Source organism: Glycine max, chromosome 14 (genome assembly GCF_000004515.6).
Source record: "Glycine max cultivar Williams 82 chromosome 14, Glycine_max_v4.0, whole genome shotgun sequence".
NCBI lineage: Eukaryota > Viridiplantae > Streptophyta > Magnoliopsida > Fabales > Fabaceae > Glycine > Glycine max.
In genome coordinates, this window is record NC_038250.2 from 25,290,211 (window position 1) to 25,304,671 (window position 14,461).

Here is a 14,461-nt window from a genome sequence, read left to right on the forward strand (position 1 = left end):
GGAGTTCGAATAAAAGATATAAGTAAAAGATGACAAATTATTATTTTCATCAAAAATCTAAACCTGGTTTAGGCACATAATATAGAACAAAAATACATTTGTACAAACGATTTATTTTGTACAGAACTTTTTCCTATTGTGGAAATTAAAAACCAACTGTACAGCAAATTTAAACGTCAATCAAAATCATCAGCGCTTATAAAGTTAGTTTTCTTTTCTCTCCTCCTTGTTTTTCTATTCTGAGAAAAACTACATACTCAATACATAAGTTTTACCTCTTTAGGCCGGGTCAATTCAGTGGGTCCCACACGCTTGCAACGATTTTATATACCTTCCTCTGCTTTATTTTAACATCCACGGGGCCAATCTTAAATAAACAAAATTGAGAATAAATATCAAAAGAAATATTATATTGGGATAACAAAGAATTCTCAATATATTACATTGTATAGTAATAACACCCACAACCCGTTCTAAAAACACGTGACACAGCAACTCCAATATCCTTCCAAGCTACTGAGTTTCGGATGAAATCTTCTGTGCTATTCTCTTATTTTTTATTTGAGATATTCTATTTTCAATTTTTAAAAATTTCATAATTTTAATTCTTATAGTCAATTTTAAACATTGTTTTTGTTTTTGTAAGTGTTGACATCTGTTTATTTATTATTCAAATAATAAATATTTTTTAAAATTATTTAATTTTCAACTAGCTTAACTTATTAAAAAAATATATAAAAATTGTCATGTTTACAATAAGTTAGTTAATTTTAGTTGTTCTTAATTTTCTGTATTCTCCTTTGCCTTCTACGAGTTTGATTAATTACTCCAGAATCCTGATAGAACATAGAACGTATAAAAGACTGTCAATTGCTATGTCGTTATGGATTTTCTTTTTGAGAAACAAAATTGTTGCATTTTGAATATGTTTATATGTGTGTTCGCTATGGTTTCTTGCAGATGAAAGAGAACAAATTACAAGGACTAACTCTCACAAGTTTGATTTGATCTTTAATGAAATGGAAACCTTACATCATCAGTTAGGTATTTATTTTTTTATTTAGTTAATTACCTAGGAAATAATGTTTTAAAAAGTTCTTTATTCCCATTAAAATATTATTATTTTCTTTAATCTGTCATTTTAATTATCTTATATTTTAATTGAGATCTTTTATGTTAACTTTTTAAAAAATTATAATTTTAATCTTCTATCTTTTAATTAAAATATTTTATCTCTTACTTTTAAAAAGGTTAGGATTATAGTCTCCTTGTTAATTTCAAATTTGTTGACTTGTTTATTATTTATATTTTTTAATAAGTTAAACTAGTCGAAAATTAAATAATTTTAAAAAATATTTATTATTTGAATAATAAATAAACAGATGGCAACACTCACAAAACAATATTTAAAATTAACTATAAAAATTAAAAATAAAATTATGGAATTTTTAAAAATTGAAAACAGAATATTTCAAATAAAAAAATAAGAGAATAGCACAGATCGAAGATTTCAGCAGAAACTCAGTACATGCCGAAAGGTTTATACAATGTAATATATTGTGAATTTTTTGTTAAAAATTGGAAGGATATTGGAGTTGCAGTGTCACCTGTTTTTAGAACGGGTTGTGGGTGTTATACAATGTAATATATTGAGAATTTTTTGTTATCCCATTGTAATATTTCTTTTGAGATATTTATTCTCAATTTTGTTTATTCAGGATTGGCCCTGTGGATGCTAATATAAAGCAGAGGAAGGTATATAATGGTCGCAAGCGTGTGGGACCCACTGAATTGACACGGCCTAAAGAGGTAAAACTTATGTATTGACGTTTAAATTTGCTGTACAGTTGGTTTTTAATTTCAACTTTTATGATCTCTAAAAATCACTTATTTATTAGCGGCTCAAGCTCCATTTCAAAGGTGAGGAGTGAACCTTCTGGCTGATTCAATATCGCTCAGGGTTCCAAACCAGAAGCAAAGATTCTTTTCTACGATACACTGGAATCGGATCTATCCCTTCCTCCCCCATGGCTTCGCCGGGATTTCAGCCAAATAATACCAACCACAGATCTTTCTTTGATCACAAGCTCGGCCAAATAGTGGGCATCGTGGTCATGGTTGTGGTGGTCGTTGTCTGCGCCATCTTCATGGCTGTCAAATGTATAAAGATGGTCAAAGTCATCCGCCACAATCGCTCCATGGCAAGGGTCGCTTCCGAGCCGCTGGAGCCACCACAAGGAGAGGCTATGCATCAAGTATAGTATTATCAGTTTTTATTCAAGAGTTTTTAGACAAAAAAACAAACAAAAACACGCCTTACTTTTTTCATTCCCTTTTATTATTCTATTGTAATTATTACAAGACGTCTTAGCTTAAGTGTAATGATTATTTACACATACATTATTTTTCTTTTAGGACATGCATACAAGTTCCCAAAGCATAAGTTGAGCACGATGCCCACTATTTGGCCGAGCTTGTGATCAAAGAACGAACTGCCGTTGGTACTTGACTGAATTTCCCCAGAGGCCATGGGGGAGGAAGGGATAGACTCGATTCCAGTGTATCGTAGAAAAGAAACTTTGCTTCTGGTTTGGAACCCTGAGCGATATTGAATCAGCCAGAAGGTTCACTCCTCACCTTTGAAATGGAGCTTGAGCTGCTAATAAATAAGTGAATACCCTATTTTAGAGATCATAAAAGTGGAAAATAAAACCAACTGTACAGAAAATTTACGTATGTGCCTGTTGTGTGATGGGTTTTCTTTTCTGCTATGGGGTGTCTGCGGGAGAAAACTAGCAGCAAAGAAATTAAAAGGGACTTGAATATCAACATATTCATCTTATCCACCGTTAGAGTTATTGGCACTATTAAGTCTTAAACTTCTTTCGAATTTGCTTCAAAACTGTAGGGATAACTAATATTTCTTATTGAGATGGAACTATGAAAATGTAGAGGCTACAAGCCTAGCTAGCTAAGATATCGTGTAAGAATTGCAATGGAATAATAAAAGGGAATGAAAAACGTAAGGCATATATGGTAAAATACAAATAATGGAACACGTAAGGCATATATCGTGAATAGATCATGAATAATAAAAACAAATATCTAAAGAGAGATTAAATATGATATTTTGTTGAAGTTAAATATTTATAGGATTTAGTTTAAAAATTAAGAGAATTAGAGAAAAAAATAAATTAGATTAATTTAATATAAAATTTAATGGTGATCCATTAATAATGTAAAATTGTATTACCTTGTTGACGTCAACCAATAATAAATCAGAGAGTGTGTATGACTTTAAGGTAATCATGTAAAAGTCAATAAGCTTATTAAAATGATGGGTTATAATTGGATGATAATATAATAATGTATATAGTATTTTGTCTTCTTTTATATATAATATTTTATAATTAAGAAAATTGAATTTAAAAAACCAGTGTTGAAATTCCTTCAGCGCAATCTAGGTTTCATTATAAAAAATAATAGCTTTTGATATAATTTAATTTATAATGATGATATATGAGAATGATAAATTTTAATTGAATTTTGGAATATTTGTGATTGTTTATGTCCGTTGACCATATTTCTGAGTAGAGATTAACAAATAAAGTACCAAATTGCAAAGGAAGATTTGCCAAAAGTGAGAGTAGTGGAAGTTGTTAGCATAGTTTTTCAAAAACTAATCTAATTATTCATGAGACCATTGTTTGCTATGAAGCTTTCATTTCTTCAGTTTTACCGTCTGATAAGGTTTGTGCCTTGAAAAATGTTCCCTCTTTTTTTTTTAGGGTATGTTCCCTCTAATAACTACCATAATTATTTTATCCAAGTTTCTAATGTATTTTCTCTGCCTAGATTACTTAAATTTTCATTCATATTTCTTCTTAAATTAGTCGCATGTGTAGATGGGCATTTGGGGGGGTTAAATTCTATGTATGACCGATGCTAGCTTGTAATAGGAGGTAAGCCATTTCTTTCCATACATAGGATTGTGGTTCTCATATTCGTGTATTTGTTGACTTTGGTACCTCTGGCTCTTGTACCCCGCATGTTTCGCTCTTTTTGATAGTATTTTTTTGCCTGATTTAAAAAAATAAAAAATTCAATGAGTAATGGCTCAAATCGTATCAGTGATCAGTTATTTTAAGATTCACAAAAACACAAGGGCATAATACTTTTATTGAGGCACAAAAGGTTGTATTATTCATAATTTTTTTCCTTTCGTTTTCACATTAAATGATTTTATCTTTTTGTTCCTTAAATAATATTTTTAGAGCATTGGTTAGTTTGACTCCTAAAAAAATTAAATGTCTTAATGAAGTTTTCTTATGACTTATTTATCATTGTGTTCAGTTTCTTTAATTTGTCTTATTAAAAATGTGTTCTAAATTTTTATTCTTTTGGTTATTGAATTTAATCTTCTTGTATAAAGCTAAAAATGAATAATTTTTCATATATCATTTACGAATTTGGGTTCTATAATTTGTTTTTAATTGTTGACCCGTGTTTGGCATTACCCTTAATTTCTCCCTCTTTGTTTTTGTTTAAATTGGGTGATAATATGGTGATTATACAATTTATTCCCATCCATCGTAGATCACATGTTTCTCTTTAACAACTAGTTGATGTCTTTAGTTTGACTTGTATGACACATAATAGGTGTTTTTAATAGTAATTTTAGGTTTGATTTCAGACTATACTAATACTACCCTAAAGAAATAGGCACATTCTATTTACATTCCAATTTTGGGATTTTTGAACCCTAAGACTATTTGGAGGGATTTGGGAATTTCAAACCCTAACAAAAGTTGTTCGGTTGATGGGTGAAAGAATGAGTGGAAATGGTGGGTCATCATCTTCATCTCCCTCCCGTTGAAGATGTTAAAAAATTAATTTGGGGTAGTAAAATGAACATTTGTTAATTTGTTAATCTGTTTATTAGATATATTAGGTATTCTCGTAGCATTTTCTATCATTCTTCTCACATTAAGTACCTGTTTGAAAATCTGTTTTGAAAGTTTATCTTATTCAATCACTGAATGATGAAACTTGTCTTTATCAAAACTAATTTTTCTTTTCAGTGGACTACTCAACATACATATGCAGTATGCTTATGTGATAAATGCTTACAAAATTATTATCTCTGATTAACACACTATCAAGTCCATTTTCCAGTGTGGTTTTTGTCAATTATTTCATGAAATTATTAAATGATAAGCTTGTAAAAAATGAAGTCTTATCAGGATCAACCTCAAGATGTTTTAAAACTTAATGAGGAGATTGATACTTTAAGTCTTAATGTCATTTTCGGTCCATTATATTTTGTAGTTGTTTCTCTTTGGAACATTTAAGTTTTAAAAGTTTCATTATGGTTCTTTATGTTTTTTGCAATGTATCATTTTGGTCCTTTTTTATAATTTTCTGTTAGAAACATTAATGTTCAGTTAGTTTTTAAATTTTATAATGAGTTTATGTCACTTTTGGTCTATCATGTTTTAAAAGTTTCATTCATCCTTTGTGTTCTTGAATTGTATCGTTTAAGTCATTTTTTCAATTTTTTGTTAGAAACATTAGTGTTTAGTGTTTTAAATTTTAAAATAGTTAAGTTAACATAATGACAGCTAAAAACCACTACTTCTTTTTCTTATTCAAAAAATTAAAAATAATTAAGTAAATAAAGAAAAAATGAATTTAAAAGATGAATAACAACCTTCACTTTTATATTATTATCATTCAATTTAATCATTTAATAATGATAATAATTTCATTTACCAATTATTCTTAATCATAATATTATGAGGGAATCTTAGAACTTGTGGTAGTGGAACACATTGGGAAGGTGTGGGGAGAACGTATTTGAAAGATCAAGAAATATCCAGAACCCAATTCTTGGGAGTCTTACTAACTATACTAGAGATGTGGATAATAGAGCATCAATGTCCAGGTAGAAAGTGCACTATAAGGGACGATAGAGGTGCATCAACACATATGTGAAGAGTGTGAGGTTCTTCACCCCCAGTCGTTGTCCAATAAAACCATAACTCCTACTCATAAAACTTTGATAATGTTTATTCCACTAACTTTGATAACCTTTCTCGCTCATTCTCAACTCGATTTGCAGTCACCTCCAAGGAGGGATGGAACTAGGTTCAAGCTTGCAGGGGCAATTGCCTCCCCTAAAGATCACTGACCTCTTAATATTTTATTCAAAAAATTAAACTTGACCCCTCTAATAAATTCTAACATACTGTGTCTGTTTACTTCTGACTTGCGGGACCATTCACCAAATCCGTAATTATTATATTTATTGATTTAATATTTTCTATTATGAGAAATCTCAGGCTTTTGTTTTGTGCCCCTCAATTTTATTGGTGAGAAATACATTTAACTATTTCTCGTATATATAATCACGTCCATGTGGTGATTGAGGCAAATTTACCTTAGGGGGCTTATTTTAAAAACTATTTACGGATTGGGGTCTGTTTTAAAAGAAATGACAGAGGGGGTCTGTTATTGGGTGGAATCCGCCATTGCCACTGGCGGCAAAGGTGGAGAGAGGAGAGTGTCACCAGTGCCAGTGGCGTTATAGGCCACGTAGGAGGGAGAGAGGAGAGTGTCGCCATTTGCATTGGCGACACACCTCCATCTGGAACCGCCATAAGGACTGGCGATACAGTCCACGTGGGACTCACCCACAGGGCTGGCGAGACAGCCTCATCCAAGGCCGCCACTCCTGCTGGCGATACACCCCCTCCCCCATTCAGCTTTTCGTTTTGGCGGGACATGCCAGAGTATATATGCCACTGTTATTTTATCAGCTATAGGGCACTGTTAGGGCACATTATTTTATCAGTTCTAGGGCACTGTTAGGGCACGTTGTTAGGGCACGTTCTTGCTTTAGAAGCATGCAGCAGCAGGTCTAGGCATGTAGGAGGTGACATGCATACAAATTTACTTTAATGGCGTGTAACGTTGCATATAGCTTCAGCTTTTGTGTAAATTTTCTTTAAATAGAGTAAACTTCCAACGACACTCAGCACTTGCAAAAATTTAACACTGAAAAGAGTATTAGTGTGGAAGAGGAAGAAAAAGTTTCATTTGAAGAGAGTATTTTGAAGTTTGCTGCTAATTCTATAGTAAGGATGCTTTGTATTTATTTAAATAAAGTCTTCTTTCCTTTTCTTTCCTTTTGTTTATTTATCATGTACAAATTTTTTATTTTGAAGTAACAAATATTATGGTTAGAATCAAATTTGAAGCTCAAATTTAAGTGTATTAATTTTGTAAATTAGATATTAAATTTAAAAATTATTAGTAGTAATTATTTGTAAGCCTTTTTGTTAATGGTTTTTGCGTCTGAAGTATTATTTGACATATAATTTAATTTAAGACAAAAACTAATTAGATGCTATTTCTTAAGTATTTTGTGGTTTATTCTTAGTAGGAAGTTTCATTTTACTTGTAATAAAATTTAGTATAAGTTAACAAAAAGAAATTGTAATTTTAATTATAAAAACAATAAGAAAAATATTACCAATTTTAAAAGTCCCGTCATTTAAATTTATTATCATAAAAACTAGCACGTGAATAACAATTTTTTGGTTACTATATTTATTAGTAATTTATTGATTTTTGATAATTTTAAAAGAACTTTACTTGGATTTATAGATTATTTTATACTTTATGGTAAATAAGAAAAATATTGAGACAGCAAACTAGCACTAGATCAGGTCTAATACTTCTTCACTTTTCGAAAAATAATAGGTGAATATTCTATCTGTCCAAGCAATCACTAGTGCAAAAAATTAAAAAAAATATAGTTGAATTAATTCTTTAACACTCACTAATTTTCTATCTCTTTGTTTTTATCACATATGTAATATTAGTTATTATACTTTAATTGTATATATTTGTTTTATCTGTTTGTCTCACTAAGTTTGAAATTAGTTGTTCACCGAGTATTTTTTGCCTTTCATAGGAAGTTCATACGTGGTGCATGTAGTTAATTAACCATTGAGACTATTGACGAGAGATGGAGAACAATTAGGCCTTATTTGTCTCTCCTCCACTCCTATATATAGAGAGTATACTTTCCTACTAACTTTCTGATATGTATATATATGATATATCCTTCATTACCGAACATATCTCATTTGAGTTAATCAGTACTAAAAAACGGCTTAGAAGATACAAATATTACCAGTCGTAGGCGTGTTGGCCATGTTCCGTCTGAAATTATTTTAAGTGTAATCCTTTCATTTATAACCCTTCCATTTTGTGTAGTTTAAGTTTAATAGAGGAAGCAAATAAATATTTTATATTTGTATCATCGACAGAATATTTAATTTAAGTAATAATTTTATTTGTTAGACTAAAATTTTAAGGTAAAGTTTAAGTGAATTAATTTTTTTAATTAGAATTTTTATTATAAAATTAGTATGAGTAATTATTTATTTTAACAAAGACTATTGTTATGATTAATTATTTTTAATTTTGTTAATGTAGGTCTATCATGCATTCCATTATTACAGTGTTGTATTCAACGGCAGAGTATATGAAGACAATGATGGTGTAATATTTGAAGGCCGTAAAAAGGCGATTCAGATTAAACGCGGAATTAGTTTCAATGCTTTGAAAAAAAAATGGAGATAAGGTAAAGTTAGAAAATAATGAAATTATTTCTACCATAAGTTGTAGATTTTTAGTTTCAGGAAAATATGTTGCGTTGCCAATTTGTGATGACGAAGATGTTGAAACTATGATCGAAAGTTTTCAACAACAACAAATGTCAGTTCTAGAATTGTACGTAGAAAAGGATGTTGCTGGTGGTTCTATGTTTCATGCTGCAAATTCTGTTATGTCATGTGGACATAATGTATCTCATCATGAGTCGGAACTGCCAAGAAATATAAGCAATTTACATGTTGATGAAGATGATGATGATGATGATGATTATCTTGCATCTAACTCATACGTTGAAGAGTCTTTAAATGAAGATGATAGTGATGATGGAATATCTGATACAGACGATGAAGTCACTGGCATCGTTGAACCAGTTTCAATTGTTCACCCAAGCGAAGGTAAATGTTTATGAAATACAAAATTAGTTGAATACATCTATCTTTTTATGAGAATTGTATTTAATGGTAACTAAATAGGAGTAGTTTGTTGACGTGATTTTTTTTTATAAATTATTAGGTGTACCAGAAATTCAAAATCCATTTTGGACTGATGCTATGCATTATAATAATATCAATTGGAGTCATCCGGACGAGGAAGACATTTGTGGTCTGGTCATGCCAACGACTTTTAATGTTGGACAAGAATTATATGTTGGCATGGATTTTGACAGTAAAGATGAGGTCAAAAAAGCACTCAAACAATATGTGATGAAGGTGCATCAAAGTTTTAAGGTTGTTGAAACGAAATCACACAAATATATCGTTTGTTGCCCCAACAACACCGAAGAGTCTCCTTGCCCTTTTTATATGAGGGCAATTTTATCCAAAAAAACTGATGCATGGAAAGTAACACAATGGGGTGGACCGCACACATGTCTAAATATGACTATGACACAAGACCATGAGAAGCTTGATTCAAATTTAATTGCGACTTGCGTAGTAGGTACGTTTTTTATGTTCATATTATCCTACTTTTGTGTTATTTGTTATTTTAATTTGTAATTTTATTTAATTATTTGAATTACAGGCATGATCAGAGAAGATCCATCAATAAAAATTTCTTTGATTCAAGAAAGGATAAATAATAAATTTTCCTATAAGGTTTCATACAGAAAAGCATGGATGGCCAAACAAAAGGCGATTGCAATTGAATATGGCGATTGAGAAGAGTCGTATGCGAAACTCTCGTCATGGCTAACACACATGCAAAATCATTCTCCTGGCTCTTACTTTCAAATACTACATGACGATTTTATTGTTGGTAATAGGATGAGTCGCGAACATCGTCAGTTTCATAGAGTATTTTGGACATTTGGTCAATGCAAGGAGGCTTTTAAGTATTGTAAGCCAATCATACAAGTTGACGGCACACATTTATACGGCAAATATCGTGGGACCCTGTTAATGGCCACATCGCAAGATGGAAATGGTGGTGTTCTTCCTCTAGCATTCGTCGTGGTCGAAGGCGAGACGCTAACAGCATGGTCATGGTTTTTGGCCCACTTGCATGAACACGTCACAGATAAGAATGAAATTTGTCTAATATCTGATCGTCACGCGAGTATAAAGTCTGCTATCGCTAACGAAGCACTTGGTTGGCAACCTCCCCACGGTTATCATGTGTACTGCATCCGACACATAGCCAGCAATTTCAATCGCAAATTCAACAACGCGAAACAAAAAGAGATGTTCAAGAAATTGGGTAAGGTTTATTTTATACATTAATTTAATTTGAGTTTGATGTCTACGTACAACTTTTGATGATAACAAATTTGATGCAGCGTACACTCCTTGCAAGCATGTGTTTGATCAAAACTTATAAAAATTTCGTCAATTGAGTCCAACCATAGCAAGATGGATTGATCGCATTTCAAAGGAAAAATGGAACATGGCTTACGATACATTTGGACGACGATATGGTCACATGACAACCAACCTATCAGAATGTGTGAATAAGGTGTTGAAAGATTGTCGCAGCATTCTAATAACAGCGTTGGTCAAGTCAACATATAGTAGGTGTCAAAAGTACTTTGTTGATCGTGGTCGCCAAGCCCAAAGACAATTAAGAGAAGGCCAAGTTTATTGTTCTAAGCTTGTTACAGAAATGGGCAGTTAACTTGAATGACCATTATTGTCAATGTGGAAGGTATTCTGTGCTTCACTATCCATGTTCACACATTATTGCAGCTTGTGGTTACGTGAGCATGAACTACTACCAATATATAGATGTTGTTTACACCAATGAGCACATATTAAAAGCATGCTCCGCACAGTGGTGGCCTCTTGGGAATGAAGCGGCAATTCCTCCTTCTGATGAGGCATGGACACTAATCCCTGACCCAACTACAATTTGTGCGAAAGGTCAGCCAAAATCAACAAGGATAAGAAATGAGATGGATTGGGTCGAACCATCTGACCACCGACAAAAATGTAGTAGATGTGGAGCTGAAGGGCACAATAGGCGCCGATGTCCAATGCAATCTGACCGTGGGAGTAATTCATTTAATTGATTTATGTATGTTACATGACTGACTTGTATTGCTTTAGGTTTTGTTCAATATATTTACTTGTTGGTCTTCAATGAAATCGTCAGTTACTTTTTGTTGAATGTGTACTTCTAATGAAATAAAATTACATTTAGAAGTTGAAATAAATGGAGTGGATCAATCGAGGTTGAGTGACATTTGTGTTGATCGTTAGTTAGAAACGTTAGTTATTTTCTTTTGTCTACCTTAGTTTTTTTTTTAACTATCTACAATGACAAACTATGGACTTAGTCATTATGGTTTAGTGTCTAAGTATTTTGGTTTAGTGTTTAGGGTCTAAACCTTAGGTTTTAGTGTTTAGAATTTTGGATTTAAGGGTTTAGGGTTAAGGGGTTTGGGTTTAGGGTTTAAAATTGAGTGTTTAGGGTTTGGGGTTTAGAATTTAGTATTTAGGGTTTAATGTTTAGTTTTTATATTTTATGGTTGAGGGTTTAGATTTTATATTTTAGTGTTAGGGGTTTAAAAGGTATGGTTATGGGATTAGGGTTTAGTTCTTTTTTTAGGGGTTAGGGCTAAGTTTTTTTATTTTTGGGTTTAGGGTTAATTTTTTTATTTTAGGGGTTAGGGCTAAGTTTTTTATTTGAAGGGTAAGGGTTTAGTTCTTATTTTATGCTTTAGGTTTTCTTCAATGTATTTACTTGTTGGTCTTCAATGAAATCGTCAGTTAGTTTTTTTTGAATGTGTACTTCTAATGAAATAAAATTACATTTAGAAGTTGAAATAAATGGAGTGGATCAATCGAGGTTGAGTGACATTGGTGTTGATATTTAGTTAGCAACGTTAGTTATTTTTATTTTAAGCGTTAGGGTTTAGTTTTTATATTTTATGGGTTAGGGCTAAGTTCTTATATTTTAGGGGTTAGGGTTAGGTTGTTATTTTAAGTGTTAGGGTTTAGTGCTTATTTTTAGGGGTAGGGTTAGTTTTTTTATTTTAAGTGTTAGGCTTTAGTTATGAACATTTTAGGGGTTAGGGTTAGTTTTATTATTTTAATGGGTAGGGTTTAATTCTTATATTTTATGGTTAGGGTTAGTTTTTTATTTTAAGGGTTAGGGTTTAATTCTTATTTCTTCGTCAGCCTCCGCAGAAAATGCGTGACACAAATCAACACCGAATAAGTCACCCGCATTAGGTATTTGTCTCGGTACATTCCATTGTGTTCCTAATGGGGCATTAGGTGTTGGAATTGGGCCATGATATTGCTGTGAAGGGGTCATTGTGGGCCATGAAAAATAAGCTTGTGTTTCCGCAACACCACCGAACGATTGCTGGCTTGCAGAAGTATCAGTGTGATGACCCTGAAAAGGATACTGATACATCTGTGTCGGATACTCAGCAAATGTTTGTGGCGGGTAATACATTCCATGGCCACGCTCCGGCATTTGTTGGGAATATTCTTCCCCTTCAACAGTCTCCCTTCGTCTGTCTATGCCCTGAGTTTCAACACTTGACTGAAGTATATGAAACTGTTGTGCGGGAAATTGACGCTCAGATGTAGGACCATGTGACACTGGCTCAGTGACTCTCTCTTGCTCTTCGGATAAAATTGTAATTTTTTCCACATAAGGCACGAGATCATCAACTGTCCATGTATTCCTCCCTTGAGGAGACACCATGTATTGTAATGTCTCCGCAACTTCAGCCTGCAATTATAAGGGTCAGAAAATTAATGCCATCATTAAAAAAAAATGTTCAAGTTAAATATTCAAAAAAATTAAAAAATACCAATGTAGCCGTCTTTGCATTTTGTGGGTCAACAAACATCTTTGTCTTTCGCCTATATCAGACCATGTAGTCCGAGTTAAAGCTCAATAGGCCTTCTTGTCGGGGATAAGCGTCGACCCTAAATGCATGGCGATTATTCCACTGATGAATCATTGGGGCGAACAATTGCCCCAATTTTCGTCATGTTTCCCTTTTAATGTTATGCCATGAATGTTTAAGGGTTGTGAAAGAGACTCTGGAATTGGTTGCTGCATCCCAAATTGTCTCAATACTCTGTCCAGTTGGTGCCACTCAATAACTTGAAAACAAATTAGTGGCACCACCGCGTACCACGCGAGACTTCCGACTAAACAAACGGGAGGCAACAGTGATATAACGGTTGATGAGTACAGCTCCTACACAAACTGCATATAACAACATAGTTGTGAACATTTTAGTAAAATAACACATATAATTTTTTATTTTACAAATACAATAGCATGTTCTTACCTCGTGACATTTCATAATATCCAACTTGCGACGAAAAAATCTCACATCATCATTGCCGATATGTTGGTTTCCACGTCGCAGCCACCTACAAAGATTAAAATTTAATATATGCTAAAACCATTTATTCTATTGAAATGAAAGACACTGTTAAAAATGACTAACCTTTGCCCCAGTGGTGTATTTTCTACTTGGGAAGGAGTCCTCTTTGGAGCCAAGGTTGGACATCGTTCCCATGCCCACATTTGTAGTAAGATGCACATACCTCCGATTGATTTAGTTTTATAATCGGTGGCATTGCACATCTCTCTGTATAGAAAACCAAGTACGGCAGCTCCCCATGCATATCTGCCACATTCTTCAAAGTCACGTAAAAATTGAAGGTACCTTAGCGAAACTTTGTTACTGCTTTTGTCAACGAACAAGACACCTCCAATGAATCTCAGTATCCATGCACGAGCAAACCTTCGTACTTGTTCTTCGTCGTCGTCATTATTTATTTGTGCAAAATGGTGAGCCAGCCAACTTAATTTAACCACACTACCTCTAATTTCATCTTATGTGGTCTGACTCCCAATAATTCCTCACATAAATCAGCCCAATCAAGATTTGTTGGACCGATTAATGGTAAACCATCCACACTTATACCTAACAATACAGAGACGTCTTGGAGAGTAATAGTACATTCTCCGCATCTCATGTGAAACGTATGTGTTTCCGGCCTCCATCTTTCTATCAGAGCACTAATTAATGAGACATTTATTTTTAAGTACCCCATCTTGATAATCCAGGTGAAACCAGATTGTAGAAGAAAAGGAAAAATTTGCTCAGGAATTTGTTCTTCCCCTTGATACGTGGGAACAACTCGTCTGATATGTAATTTCCGATCTTCTTCCCGATTCCAAACATGTTGTGAAACATGCTTAGGTTACATCCATAATACATCAGCATCGATGGGGCCAGACTTAATGTTAATATGTGATGAAGATGATGATGAAGATGCCATTGCTACTACAAAATAAAATA

General features: G+C 32.9%; 1 protein-coding gene and 1 long non-coding RNA gene across 2 annotated transcripts; one reads left to right on the plus strand and one right to left on the minus strand.

Annotated features, from left to right (window-relative positions):
- Positions 1-1,895: 1,895 nt before the first annotated feature.
- LOC102663628 (uncharacterized) lies at positions 1,896-2,852 on the plus strand. The gene is made up of 2 exons (XR_418029.4): positions 1,896-2,255; positions 2,416-2,852. It is a non-coding gene; the product is annotated as an uncharacterized lncRNA (long non-coding RNA).
- Positions 2,853-12,199: 9,347 nt separating this feature from the next.
- On the minus strand, positions 12,200-13,436 carry LOC121173460 (uncharacterized). Its single transcript, XM_041009083.1, has 2 exons — positions 12,950-13,436; positions 12,200-12,867 (listed from the first exon to the last, which is right to left on the minus strand). The coding sequence occupies exons 1-2, from the start codon at positions 12,986-12,988 to the stop codon at positions 12,274-12,276; spliced, it is 633 nt and encodes a 210-aa protein (XP_040865017.1). The 5' UTR covers positions 12,989-13,436; the 3' UTR covers positions 12,200-12,273.
- Between the last annotated feature and the right edge of the window lie 1,025 nt (positions 13,437-14,461).

Excerpts from the sequence above, each read along its gene's own strand:
- LOC121173460 (XM_041009083.1), bottom strand. The coding sequence starts at position 12,988 with ATGTTTGTTGACCCACAAAATGCAAAGACGGCTACATTG. Across the intron at positions 12,868-12,949 it reads ATGCAAAGACGGCTACATTG|GCTGAAGTTGCGGAGACATT; the intron begins GTATTTTTTAAT and ends TTATAATTGCAG.